This window comes from Pristis pectinata, chromosome 7 (genome assembly GCF_009764475.1).
Source record: "Pristis pectinata isolate sPriPec2 chromosome 7, sPriPec2.1.pri, whole genome shotgun sequence".
Lineage (NCBI taxonomy): Eukaryota > Metazoa > Chordata > Chondrichthyes > Rhinopristiformes > Pristidae > Pristis > Pristis pectinata.
This window is the reverse complement of record NC_067411.1, coordinates 49,007,141-49,021,111: the sequence shown is the minus strand read 5'-3', so window position 1 is coordinate 49,021,111 and position 13,971 is coordinate 49,007,141. Positions and strand designations below refer to the sequence as shown.

Genomic DNA, 13,971 nt, shown 5'->3' with positions numbered 1-13,971 from the left:
AGGAGCCGGTGCCATTTGTTGGCTGCGGATAGCAAAATCCAGGCTATGATGTTGTTTCAATCGCCTTGTATGAATTAGAAGTGAAAAGTTTAACTTGTTTACGTTGCATAATGAGTTGTTTAAGAGACATGCCTTCAAAAATAAGTGTTGCTGACTTTGTCAGTTCTTATCCATTGTAAATCTAAGTGTTTTTTATTTTCGATGGGAGAATGCTGCACAATGAAGTTTGTTTGACTTGAACAAATTTTAGTCAAGTTGAGATGCCCATCTGATAACTGGTAATGTATTTACTGGTACATTTCCCCATAGGGATGAACCACTTTACTCTGTACTGTTATTGTTTTTACCTGTACTACATCAATGCACTCTGTACTAACCCAATGTAACTGCACTGTGTAATGAATTGACCTGTACGATTGGTATGCAAGACAAGTTTTTCACTGTACCTCGGTACAAGTGACAATAATAGACCAATACCAATACCAGGGCTTCTGCCATTTCCCCTGTTCGTTAAAGAACTTAAGACTGACAATCATAGTAGTTTGAAGAAAAATGTTGCTTCACATCCTATTACAGAGAATGCATGGGATGGAAAAGGCTTTAAAAGGAGGAAATACAGGAGAATTTTTACAATGGATCCAATTAATTTATTAATCTCAAAAGTTTCTAAACTTATAGTGTATTCTGATGTTGGAATTAATTTAAGAACTGACGAGAGGTTCTCTGCCTTGCTCAGTAGGTGTATTCTGAAACATTAAGCATAATTTACTCAGGTAAAATCAGTGTACTGTGCTGAGTAGCATAATTGTTTTTTGCTAGTTAAGCTTTTGCTTTTTCCTTGCAGCAAAATTTGCAAAAGTTCTATATTATAATCTGATTTTTTATCATAAAGACTTTAACAATGCACTCTGCAAATTTAGATATGATGCAGTTTAATTTTCATGTCTCTAATTTTTGCATATTTAGAATTTATGCCTGTTTATTGTAAAATAAAACCTATATGTGGGAACTGTTTATTATAATTACTAATCAGATTTACTGATCTTTTTTAATAGCTAATAGATCACTGGATTAAAGGCTGCACGGAACTTGAAATCCCCATCAGTGCAAACTTCAGCCTCACTAATATCTTAGGTGATCCCTATGAGATTCGCCAATGGAACACTGATGGTCTACCACGTGATAACATTTCTATTGAGAATGGCATTCTTGTGAAGCGGGGTCATCGGTGGCCCTTGATGATTGATCCACAGGATCAGGTTAGAATGCATAAGCTGTACTATAAGTAGCCTATGACATACTTTTCATGGAGTTCACGTGAACTTTCCAGTGGCAACACCCTTCAAAAGCTATTTTATCGATTTCCTTCTTTATAGTCATTTTTGGACCAAACTAATAATCACAAACCTAACAATTTCTTTGCATTACATCAGTAGTTGAAAAGATATGTTGATTTCCAATTATAAATACTTCACAACTAAGCAAAGTTGGCTTTTGTTCTACACAACTGATATTTTGTTATTTTCAGCAGCATTGTAAAATCTTAAAATCTTTTTTTCAATAAAAATGGTAAAGGAAATGAGAGTGTATTCCAGAAAACGTTTTGACCTAGATTTTGCAAAGAAATATTAACAATCCCCATATATTTGCTGATGTTTAACTTCAAAATTGTCTGCAACTTTGTGACTTCTGCACAAATCGCTGTCCATATGTCCATGGGAGTTTTACTGAATGTATTCCATTGCTGGATTCCCAGACTCCTATGTCCAATGAAGAAATGCAAAGTTGCAGCAATTTCATAACACTTCGACCAGGGAATCTGCTCAAACAACCTGTCCCTTGTGGGAGCTGACGTATGGATAATTTCTCCATTCTTAAGACTAGCTTAAGAATAGCTGTAAAGAATTATGTCAGTTGTGTTTTTAATTAATTGAGCTTATTTAAAGGTTTTATATTTAAATTTTTAATATTATGTATTTTATCTTACTACTTTAAAACCTTCTAATTTTTCATGAATTTTGATAGATTTTGACAGATTTGAGAGTCAGCTAAGTAAGGTCTTAGCCAGTTGTCAGTTTTTTTTTATTCAGACTTTTTGTGGCTGAGCGTTGTTCTGGCACCCAGACATTGGCATTTTCCTTGCACAAGGTTCTAATGATGTGCGGAGCTTCACTGTTAGGATTTTTCTGTAGGTGCCTCGTCGATTGAATAAGTGCAACCTTTTTTTTCAGGGTCCAGCTGCAAGAATGAACAGCATACCACTGATGGAAAATTCTGGGTCAATATCAACACAATTTGCACTAAATGTTAACAGACATTCCTTTATCAATGTATCAAACCTTCCAATGTGTCAATTATACAAATGTCCACTTATACATTTATTTTGTTGTTTAATTAATGAGCACTTCCATATTGACAGAATACCTTTAATAGGATGCAATTCCCAAATAAAACCCCGATTGAAACATCAGCTCAGAAATTCCTGGAAGCATTGTGCGTCTGCGCTTGCCTCTCTCCTACCTGTTAAGTCTCCACTTATCTGGAGGGAATCTTTTAGCAGCAACTTTGTCTCTGAAGCAAGCCATGACCTGTGAAGCATATGTCAGAATACGTCTGATATTCACAACCGTTCAGAAACTTCAGAAAATTGTTGAAAAGTAATCATGCTATTAAATGATATTAAAAGTCTAGCACACACAGCAGTACAAATCCTTTTAAACAATCCAGTTCATTTGTTAACTCAATTAATTCTTTCCTTGCGATTGAAATGAATAACGTTGTTGAATTTGATTTGGGTCCAGTCACACACAGGTTCAGATGGCAGATTTCCTAGCATAATTTCTCAGAAACTCCATATAGTTGGTGCTTCACTGTTGGATGCTGTGAGGAATCTAACATCAGATAAAGGTGGAATGATAGTGGACAAGAATATAATATGAGTAGAATTTAGCAACAAGGGGAGGGTCACTCTAGTGGGGCTGTGTTATAGAGCCCCCCCCCCCACCTCCCCCAATAGTCAGTGGGAACTTGAGGAGCAGATATGTAGAGAAATTGCTCATAGTTGTAAGAATAACAGGGTTGTATTAGTGGGAGATTTTAATTTCCCCGGTATTGACTGGACTATCCAGAGTGTTAAGGGCCTGGATGGGGTGGAATTTGTGAAGTGTGTCCAGGAAAGTTTCCTGAGTCAATATATAGAGGACCCTACTCAGAAGGGTACAATATTGGACCTCCTCTTAGGGAACGAAGTAGGGCAAGTACCCGAAGTAGCAGTCAGGGAACACTTTGCCTCCAGCGACCATAATTTTATTAGTTTTAAGACCGTGATGGAAAAGGATAGGACAATTCCACAGGTTACGGTCCTAAACTGGAGCAGGACTAATTTTGGGGAAATTAGGCGGGATCTAACAGAGATCGATTGAGTGAGCCTGTTTGAAGGGAAAGGAATGAATAGCAAATGGGAGGCTTTTAAGAGTGTGATATCAAGGTAAACCTGGCAAGTTTAAAGAACCTTGCCTGACGATGGGTATTGAGGCTCTGGTCAAGAAAAAGAAGGAAGCATACATAGGGTTCAGGAGGTGACGAGTGAATCCCTTGATGACGAAAAAAGATTAAGAATATTCTTAAGAGGGAAATCAGGAGGCAAAGAGAGGGTATGAGATGGATCTGTCAAGTAACGTTAAGGAAAATCGCAAGAGGTTGTACAGGTATATGAAGAGCAAAAGGATGGCTAGGGAGAGAGTAGTCCCCCTAGAGATCAGAAGGGCTGCCTATGTTTCGAGCCGCAGGACATGGGTGGGATTTTTAATGAATATTTCTCCTTGCTGTTTACTGAGGAGAAAATTATGGTTATTCAAGAGATAAGGGAAACTAGTGGAGATGTCTTGGAGGAAATCCATATTACCAGGGAGGAGGTATTTGCAGCCTTACAGTGCAGTAAGGTGGATAAATCCCAGGGCCTGACCGAGTGCATCCTGGGACTTTCTGGGAGGCTAAAGAAGAAATTGCGGAGGCCCTTGTGGAGATATTTGCTTCACTGTTAGCCACTGGTGAAGTTCCCAAAGACTGGAAGGTGGCTAATGTTGTTTCATTGTTTAAGAAGGGTAGCAAGAACAAGACAGGAAACTACAGACTGGTCAGCCTGACATTGGTAGTGGGGAAGTTACTGGAGGGAATTCTGACAGGACCTACGAGCATTTGGATAGACAGAGTCTGATTACGAGGAGTCTGCATGGCTTTCTGCATGGAAAATCGTGCTTGGTGAATCTGTTAGAGTGTTTTGAAGAGGTAACCAACAATGTAGGTGAGGCTAGGGCAGTGGATGTTGTCTGTGTGGACTTTAGCAAGGCCTTTGACAAGGTCCCTCTTGGTAAGCTGGTCTGGAAGTGTAGGCCCCATGGAATCCAGGGGGAGCTAATTAGGTGGATTCAAATTTGGCTGGGAGGTAGGAAGCAGTGGTTAGTGGTTGAAGGTTGTTTCTTGGAATGGAGGCCGGTGACTAGTGGTGCACCGCAGCGGTTGGTGTTGAGATCCTTGTTATTTGTTATTTATAGATATGATTTGGATGTGGATGCACACGATTTGATCAGTAAGTTTGCAGATGACACAAAATTAAGGGGTGTTGTTGATAGTGAAGAAGGTTATCATAGATTACAGGGGATATTGATCAGTTAGGGAGGTGGGCCAAGGAGTGGCAAATGGATTTCAATACAGCTAAATGTGAGGTGATGCATTTTGGAAAGTCAAACCAGCATAGGACTAATACTTTGAATGGTAGAGCACTAAAGAGTGTAATGGAACAGAGGGACCTGGGAGTACAAGTGCACAGTTGATCGAAAGCAGTGTCACCGGTAGACACGGTGGTTAAAAAGGTGTTTAGCACGCTGGCCTCCAGTCAGGGCATTGAGTATAGCAGTTGGGATATTATACTGAAGTTGTATAAGTCGCTGGTGAGGCTGCACTTGGAGTAGTGTGTACAGTTTTGATCACCCTGTTATTTGGAAAGACATGGTTAAACTGGAAAGAGTGCAGAAAAGATTTACGAGGATATTGCCAGGACCAGAAGGCCTGAGTTATAGGGAGAGATTGGCCAGGCTAGATTGTTATTCTTTGGAACGTAGGAGAGTGAGAGGCAACGTTATAGAAATGTTTAAAATTATGAGAGGCATAGATAAGGTGGAAGGTAACAGTCTTTTCCCCAGGGTCAGGGAGTCCAGGTTCAGGGTCAGGTTGTAGATTTAAGGTGAGAGGGGAAAGATTTAAAAGGGACCTGAGGGGCAACTTTTTCATATAGAGGGTGGTAAATATATGGAATGAGCTGCCAGAGGAAGTGCTTGTGGTAGGTATTTGGATAGAGGGATATGGGCTGAACGCAGGGAATTGAGACTAGCTGAGTGGACAATGTGGTCAGCCTGTATCCATGCTGTATTGCTCTATGACTCCAAGAAGCTTGGCACATGCAGATTTGTGGCTACTTGTGTGGATATCCTGAATTCCTAAAAGTTAATTGGAGAAATATGGTGCTTCTCAGGAAAATTCAGGCCACTACTTTAGTGGGAGAAATTAAATTAAAAATAAAGACTGGAAATACACATGCAAGTGAAAGATTGAACAAAAAACAAGTTGTCATGTAATTTAGGATCCACCATTTTTTACAGAAATATTTTGAAAGGAGTTACAATTTCAGCATTAGGTTTTTAGATACATGTTCTTTGAAAAAAGAGCTGAGATAAAAGATGGATAAGAGGGAAGGAGCTAGGCACTGAACCTATTTTGCATTGGGCCTTATGCATTGTAGAATATTGCCACATAAAGTGCTTGCACAACACGTCTGTTAGCACATGAGCCATTTTTTTAAGGCACAGAACAATTCTAGGCTAATATCTGTGAAATAAGGTAATTTACCAGTCTCTTGTTACCAAAAGATTTCTTAGTCCACCTTTGAAAAGGTTTGGGAGAGAGTACCTAGATCAATTTATACCTTTTCATCTCCTATTGTGGAAAGTATACAGTCACTATGGAGGGAGTGGAATGAAGATTCATATTCTGTTTGGTGGGATGGTGTATGAGGAGAAATTGAGTAGACAAGGCCTATATTCTCTAAAGTTTAGAAGAATGAGAGGCATTTCATTGAAACTCACAAATTTCTTAAGGAACTTGACAGGCTGGATGCAGGAAAGGTGTTTCTTCTAGCTGAGGGGTCTAGATTCAGGGTCAGAGTAAGCGGTAGGCTATTCAGCACTGAGATGAGGAGATTTTTTTTCCAGTCAGTTGATGGTGAATCTCTGTCATTCTCTAACCCAGATGGGTATGGAAGCTTAGTGACTTCACTCAAAACAAAGATCAATAGATTTCTGGATAGTAAGGGAATTAAAGAATACCAAAGTAATGCATGAAAATGTTGCTGAGGCAGAAGATCAGCCATGGCAGATCAGGTTCAAAGCACCAGAAGGATTACTCCAACTCCTGCAATTATTGGCTTGGCCATTGCAATTATCCAGTTGAGTCACTAGATATCTTTCATGTTCTACCAGCTCAGCCTCTGGTATCTGTGCACATAAGAGTTGTTGGGTATTTGATGGGAGAAAGGCACAGTGCTTTGCTCTGGTAGAGGGGGAACATATTCTAAGACAGAAAAGATTGTAGAATAAGAAGGAAATAAGATTAGAAAAAGAGATTTAGATATAAGCATACTATCATCTTCCATGATCTCTGCTCTGTCAATGATCAAGGTCTCCTTGGCATTTGACCCAATGATCATTGGCACCCTGAGTAGATGACTTATCAAATGACAAGACTGCCCAACAATCTGTTGTTACAGCTAGTGGTTGTGTGCCACCTTCTGCAAGAGAGGCAGATATCTGTTGGTGAATGTTTTGCAATGAGTCTGTGTCATGACTTCCAGCAATTACTGTAAGTAGGAACTGCCTTTCCTTAAAGATTTACTGGCATGACTTCACGTAGCACAGGTTATGCTCATTTTAATCACAGGTTCCTGAAAATCTCCTCCACTATTGGGGGCGTAGGGAAAAATGGCACCGCTGATACTGTTTAAAAACTGACATCATAATATGATGTGTGCACATGACTACAGATGGAAACAGCAGCAGGTGTCCCATGCATCATTATTTCTTGGCATATTTTTTAAAGCAAATGAGTTTCTACACCCTTTTGCAATTTTCTGTTCTTTCCCAGTTTGACAGAGGATACATTTTCCACTGTCTGTGGCACAATCTGGAAGTAGTTTGGAAACAATGTGACTCTTTTTGATAGAAAGTTGTACATTTTTTGTAAGATAATAGACATATTTATTGGTTTGTTGTTCACATAGGAGGAGTACATAAACAAAATGTATTCTTCCCCTGGCCTTTCCTTCTTCTTTCAAAAAATAATCCAGCTGTCCCTTTTGGCAATTTATTTACCCTCATGTTGAGCCAGATCTTATAGAGCATCTGATTAATGCACTGATGCCAACAGTTGCTTCCAGCTTGGTGTGAGTGAAATTTGATCAGCCACAAAATACACTGTGATGGTAACCCTATGGATGCCATTATGTCCCAAGTGGAAATTCTGAAACTTTGACCCCAGCATACTCTTTTTGCAGTGTACCCCCACTTTACAGAAGTTCAGGTAATAGAAATTTGCCCTTATGGAATTCACAATTCATGCCAAAAAAATTGAGATACAGAATAAAAATTCACTCTTATGGAATTTATGTGAAAAGAATACACAAAATGTATACAGAGAAGTAATTAGTTTACCAAGGACAACAATTGCAGGCTGCTGGTTTGCAGTGGAAGGCCACTTTAGGGAACTGCTTTAGAAACTGACAAAGCAATGTCTTCTACTAGTGCACTGATATTTTATTGAACAATGTTATATCCATTTCAAGTGAATTAAAACAATAACCGTTTCTCTTCTGCCTACAAGATCTGGAGATGAACGCCCACAGGGATAATGCTGTTGAGAGAAGAACTTCCTGTAGGAACTCAACTTCACTTATCACATGGGATTCATTGAGAAAAAGGCTTACATTATATAAAATCGTGATATGTATGGTTTCTAGAAATGCAATCCTGCAACCTATTGCAGTAGTACACTGTAGTTTCAAAATCCTACAGTGAACAAATGCTCAAAATTGATGTAGCAATGTTTATACTTAAATTTGTAGGTGAAATTGTTGATAATTTAAAATTGTTTACAGGCAAATCGCTGGATAAGGAACATGGAAACGAAGAATGGCTTGAAGATAATTAAACTGACAGACTCTGGACTCTTGCGCACATTAGAAAATGCTATTCGGCTTGGCATGCCTGTACTTTTAGAAGAGGTAACTGTATTCTGCCATATTCATTTTTCTTCTCACTCAGATAAGCAGCTCAGCAGGCCAAGCATTACTGAATAGTATCACAAACAACTACATGCATGTAAACCTCTTGTATAAAAGGTCATTGCACACATATGACCAATCACACATCTGGCATTAATACTTATTTTGGAAGCAAGGTAATATTAAAATGTCAATCACTTAATGCTGCAACTTCAGAGCTCCACATAAAACTTAAATAGATTTTAAAATCAACATAGTTCTCTTTCCAGAAAAAATACACCAGTGGATTTGAAGCTCTGATTATTAAAAATAAAGAATTTCTTGTCTTAGGAAAACACGGGTAGATATAGGACCGATTGAAAATGATGCTGGAGAAATTAAAATGGGTAGCAAAGAGCTGGCAGAGGAACTAAATGGGTATTTTGCATCAGTCTTCACTGTGGAAGACATCAGCAATATACCTGATAGTCAGGGGTCTCAGGGAATAGAATTGAGTACAGTCAAGATTACTAGAGAGAAGGTGCTTGGGAAGCTAAATGGACTAAGGACAGATAAGTCTCCCGGACCAGATGAAGTGCACCCACAGATTCTGAAGGAGGTGGCTTTAGAGATTGTGGAGGCATTGGAAATGATTTTCCAGGAATCAATAGACTCTGGCATGGTCCCGGAAGACTGGAAGGTCGCAAATGTAGTTCCGCTGTTTAAGAAAGGAGGGAGGCAGCAAAAGGAAAATTACAGGCCTATTAGTCTGACATCGATGATTGGAAAGTTATTGGAGTCGATCCTCAAGGACGAGGTTATGGAATACCTAGAGGTGCATGACAAGATAGATCCAAGCCAGCATGGTTTCATGAAGGGAAGATCCTGCCTGACGAACTATTGGAATTCTTTGAGGTAATCTCAAATAGGATGGACAAGGGAGAGGCTGTGAATGTTGTGTATTCAGATTTTCAAAAGGCCTTCGACAAGGTGCCGCATAAGAGACTGCTTAATGAGATGAGAGCCCATGGAATTACAGGAAAGATATTAGAATGGCTGATAGGCAGAAAGCAAAGGATGGGAATAAAGGGGTCCTGTTCTGGTTGGTTGCTGGTTACTAGTGGTGTTCTACAAGGGTCGGTTTAGGGGCCGCTTCTTTTTACACTGTATATTGATGATTTAGATTATGGATTAAATGCTTTTGTGGCTAAGTTTGCATATGACACGAAGATTGGTGGAGGAGCAGGAACTGTTGAAGAAACAGAAAGGTTGCAGAGAGACTTGAACAGTTTAGGAGAGTGGGCAAAGAAATGGCAGATGAGATACAAAGTTGAGAAATGTGCAGTTGTACATTTTTGAAGAAGCAATAAAAGGGCAGATTATTATCTAGATGGGGAGAAAATTCAAAATTCAGAAGTGCAAAGGGGCTTGGGGGTCCTCATGCAGGATACCCTAAAGGTTAACCACCAGGTTGGATCGGCAGTAAGGAAAGCGAATGCTATATTGGCATTCATTTCGAGAGGAATAGCGTATAAAAGTAAGGAGGTGTTGATGAGGCTCTATGGGGCACTGGTGAGACCTCATTTGGAATACTGTGTGCAGTTTTGGGCCCCTTATCTTAGAAAGGATGTACTGATGTTGGAGAGGGTTCAGAGAAAATTTACGAGGATGATTCCCGGAAGGCAAGGGCTTACATACGAGGAGTGTTTGTCGGCACTTGGACTGTATTCATTGGAGTATAGAAGAATGAGAGGGGACCTCATAGAAACATTTCGAATGTTGAAAGGATTGGACAGAGTAGATGTAGCTAAGTTGTTTCCCTTGGTGGGTGAGTCCAGGACAAGAGGGCACAGTCTTAGAATTAGAGGGTACCCATTTAAAACAGAGATGAGGAGAAATTTCTTTAGCCGGAGGGTCATGGATTTATGGAATTTGTTACCACATACATCTGTGGAGGCCTGATCATTGGGGGTGTTTAAGGAGGAGATTGATAGGTAACTAATTAGTCAGGGTATCAAGGGATATGAGGAAAAGGCCGGGAACTGGGGCTAGATGGGAGAATAATTTAGCTCATGGTGAAGTGGCGGAGCAGACTCGAAGGGCTGAATGGCCTACTTCTGCTCCTTTGTCTTATGATCTTGTGAACGTTACCTCACATTAGACTGGCTCCTAACAGCCTTAAGAACTCAACATCATGACTTTTATGTGCAGCAGAGTTGGCTACAAGCAGTGAGTATACCTTGGGTAACTTGACCCAAGGCCCTGCACATAGAATGTTTTTATGGCCTTCAATCTGCTTATGCTGTCAAAGGCCATTTCATTGCTTCCAAAGGTGCCTGATAATCAGGGACATGTTAAAAAAAAATCAAAAAAAAATTAAATTACTTAAAGACATAATTAACTGGCACACATTAATTAAAACAATCAAAATAATGTTTTTTTTTAAAATGAGTTGTCTAGTTTACGTAGGCATTTAATTACTAGTTTAATTAGTTCGCCACAACATCATGGGCTGAAGGGCCTGTTCCTGTGCTGTACTGTTCTATGTCTTTCTAGTGAAGGATAGTGATCTTTCATATATGAATTTAGCCACTGTAGGTGTGCCATCTGTGGCAGGTGTGAAGCTGAAGGGCTAACTCAATTCATTACAGAATGCTTGTAGACTCAATGATGAGTCCAGGAATGGAATAGAGGAGAGGTCAGATGAGCTGGTATCAGGCCATAAGCCTGATCTGCCCCATGGTTCAATCTCTACCCTTTCGAAAAGTGCATTATTCTGCTAACCTGTAGCTGTGCCACAGGAAATCTCCAACACACCCACACACAAAATTTTATTTACGAATGTAATGTATTTGATTTTATATTCTAAATTGTATGAATACAAACATATAAACACATACATAATGCATGTCAAGAAATGCAAAGTTGTATCCATTAGCTAGCAAAGTCTGAAAATTAAAAGATGCTGCATGCCTTTCCAACCACCAAACACACACCTGGACTTCTAACGTGGCTGGCAGATAAAGTCCCCACACTTAGCCTTGCAGCCTGTTATACCTTGGCGATTCAAGTGCTCATCCAAATGATTCTTAAATGTTGTGAGAACACCTGCCTTCATCTCCTTCTTAAACAGTGTGTTCCAGATTGCAACCATCTTCCAGATGGAAAAATTAAAAAAATTTCTTCCTTAGATCGTCACCTTAAACTTTGGTTTTGGAAACCACTACAATGGGGAAAAAATTCTTATTGTCAACCCTATCTATACCTCTCATAACTTTGTATGCCTCTAACAGCCACACTCCCCCACTCTCTTCAGCTCAGCCTCCTCTGTTGCAAGGAATACAAACCCAGCCTAGCCAGTTTCTCCTCATAACTGCAACATTCCATTGACAAGCAATATCCTGGTGAATCTTTTCTGCACCCTCTCCAGCACCCTCACCAGATCTGCACACAATGTTCCAGCTGTGGCCTAACCATTATTTTATAAAGTTGTACCAAATACTCCCTGCTCTTATACAAAATGACCCGGCTAATGAGGACAAACATCCTGTGTGCCTTAAAACAAACTGCTGAGGAACTCAGTGGTCAAGCAGCATCTGAAGTGGCAAAGGGATGATTAACATTTCAAGTCGAGACCCTGGCATCAGGACTGAGAGTGTAGAGGGAAGATAGCCAGTTTTAAGAGCTGAGAGGGAGGGGTGAGACAAGAGCCATCCATTCTTTTGCTTCCACAGATGCTGCTTGAGCCATTGAGTTTTTCCAGCAGTTTGTTTTTTTTTGCGAAAGATTCCAGCACCTGCAATCTCTTATGTCTCCATCCTGTTTGCATTCTTTACCTCGGTAGCAATGAAGGCTGCCACCTTCAGGGATCTTTGGACTTGTACACTAATGCCCCTTTGTTCCTTTGTTTTCCCTAGGGCCCTACCATTCACAGCATATGCCCCTTATTAGATCTCCCAAAATGCATCATCTCACACTTATCAGGATTAAATTCCATCTGCCATTGCCCTGCCCAGTTTACCAGTTGACCAATATCATTCTCTAGCCTAAAACTACTCTTCTCACCATCAACAACACTACCAATTTTCTGATTAGTGAGAATGAATCAGAAATGCGCCAGCCACTACATTGTAATAATGCTTATGCTTGGACCTCCACTTCTTATGCAAATTAGGGATTAACATCATTGTGCATACAGGAAAGCAAGGCCTACATCTTGCCTAATTGGCAGTAGGTAAAGGAACCACTGTAAACCTCTACACTAAGATAAGTTTTCAAACAAATGCAACTGTTGTGAAGTCAGGAGGAGCCGGTTCAGTATTAAAACCATAAACCCATGCTGACTATTGGTTGTCTCCCAAAGCCCAACCCCAAACCCAAACTTCCCCTTGCTATCCCAAGAATAATCCTCTTCTCATCACCCTCTCAATTCTCCCTCGGTCGTTAGCTCCATCTGAAATTATACTTACCGTGCCCATACTTACCTGATATAAATCTTGCTGGCCCTCAGCATCTCATATTCCTGTGGCTTGAGTGGTAACAGGGCATCGGGCAATGCAGTAAAGAAGCTGTGCCACTGAAAGCCTTTGAAGTTGGTAAAGTCCTGCCCTCACCTAAGCTGATCTAAAATCTATTTTAGTTATTTTCAAATGCCTTTGACATTTAGACATTAGAAACTGTTAAACTTGAGAAATAAATAATTGATTACTTCTGAAATAAAAAAGTTAATGAGACACACATAAATACAAGTATTTAGTAGCATTAAACTGAAGTAAGACTAAAAACCAGTTTAATATTACCTTCTATTTTGCCTCCTAATTCTTTGCCCTACAATCTCCATTCAATCAATGGAGTGATTAATCCTCTGCAGGTTTTGACTTGGCATGGGATCCCAGAGACATTTTCCTAGCATAATGCTGGAAAATCCCAGCAAGTCTTGGCTCTGCTACTGTGTTCATAGTGGAGTGAACTGACTGATTTGGCCTTCTGAATCTGGTTCCGACTCAGTATGAGTTACACCTTTGGATATCTGCTGGTATCTGTATTTCCCTACCATCAGATCGTAGCAGCTATCATTTATTTGTTTGCTGACTCAATATTTTGTTTTTATATTGCAGCTGAGAGAAAGCTTGGACCCAGCCCTGGAACCTATTCTTCTAAATCAAACATTTATGACAGGTGGCAGGTTACTTATGCGTTTGGGAGATACAGACATTGATTATGACAGAAACTTCAAATTTTACATGACAACCAAAATGTCCAATCCACACTATCTGCCCGAGGTATCTGAGATTTTTCTTTCTTACTTCCTTCTTTTGCTATAGGCAGTGACATCTGCTGGACAATGATTAAACATATATGAACAAAGATGTTACATGATTTATCTTAAGTATGGTTTTAGGCATTTATAGGCCTTTGTTTTTTATATGTGCCTATTCTTCACAGGTGAACCAAGATGATGAGTTTTGTCAGTTACGTGAGCAAGTAAAGACATTGCATCTCTCACTGTGTCTGAATACTTACAATACAGAATTGCATGTTCATTCTGAGTATTAATCTTTCAGATATTATCCTGCTTCATAACTTCAAGAAAATGTTAATGCAAAATATTGGAGCAATGATTTTAAGAAATAATGGAAATGAATATCTGTCACTCTACATTT

The 13,971-nt window shown here is 39.7% G+C and overlaps 1 protein-coding gene across 1 annotated transcript in view; it reads left to right on the top strand.

The window, feature by feature from the left end:
- LOC127572582 (dynein axonemal heavy chain 6-like) overlaps positions 1-13,971 on the top strand; it is a 320,765-nt gene that overhangs the window by 199,114 nt on the left and 107,680 nt on the right. Inside the window, 3 exon segments of the mRNA XM_052019999.1 lie at positions 1,056-1,259; positions 8,204-8,329; positions 13,426-13,590. Coding sequence (XP_051875959.1) covers positions 1,056-1,259; positions 8,204-8,329; positions 13,426-13,590 — 495 coding nt within the window.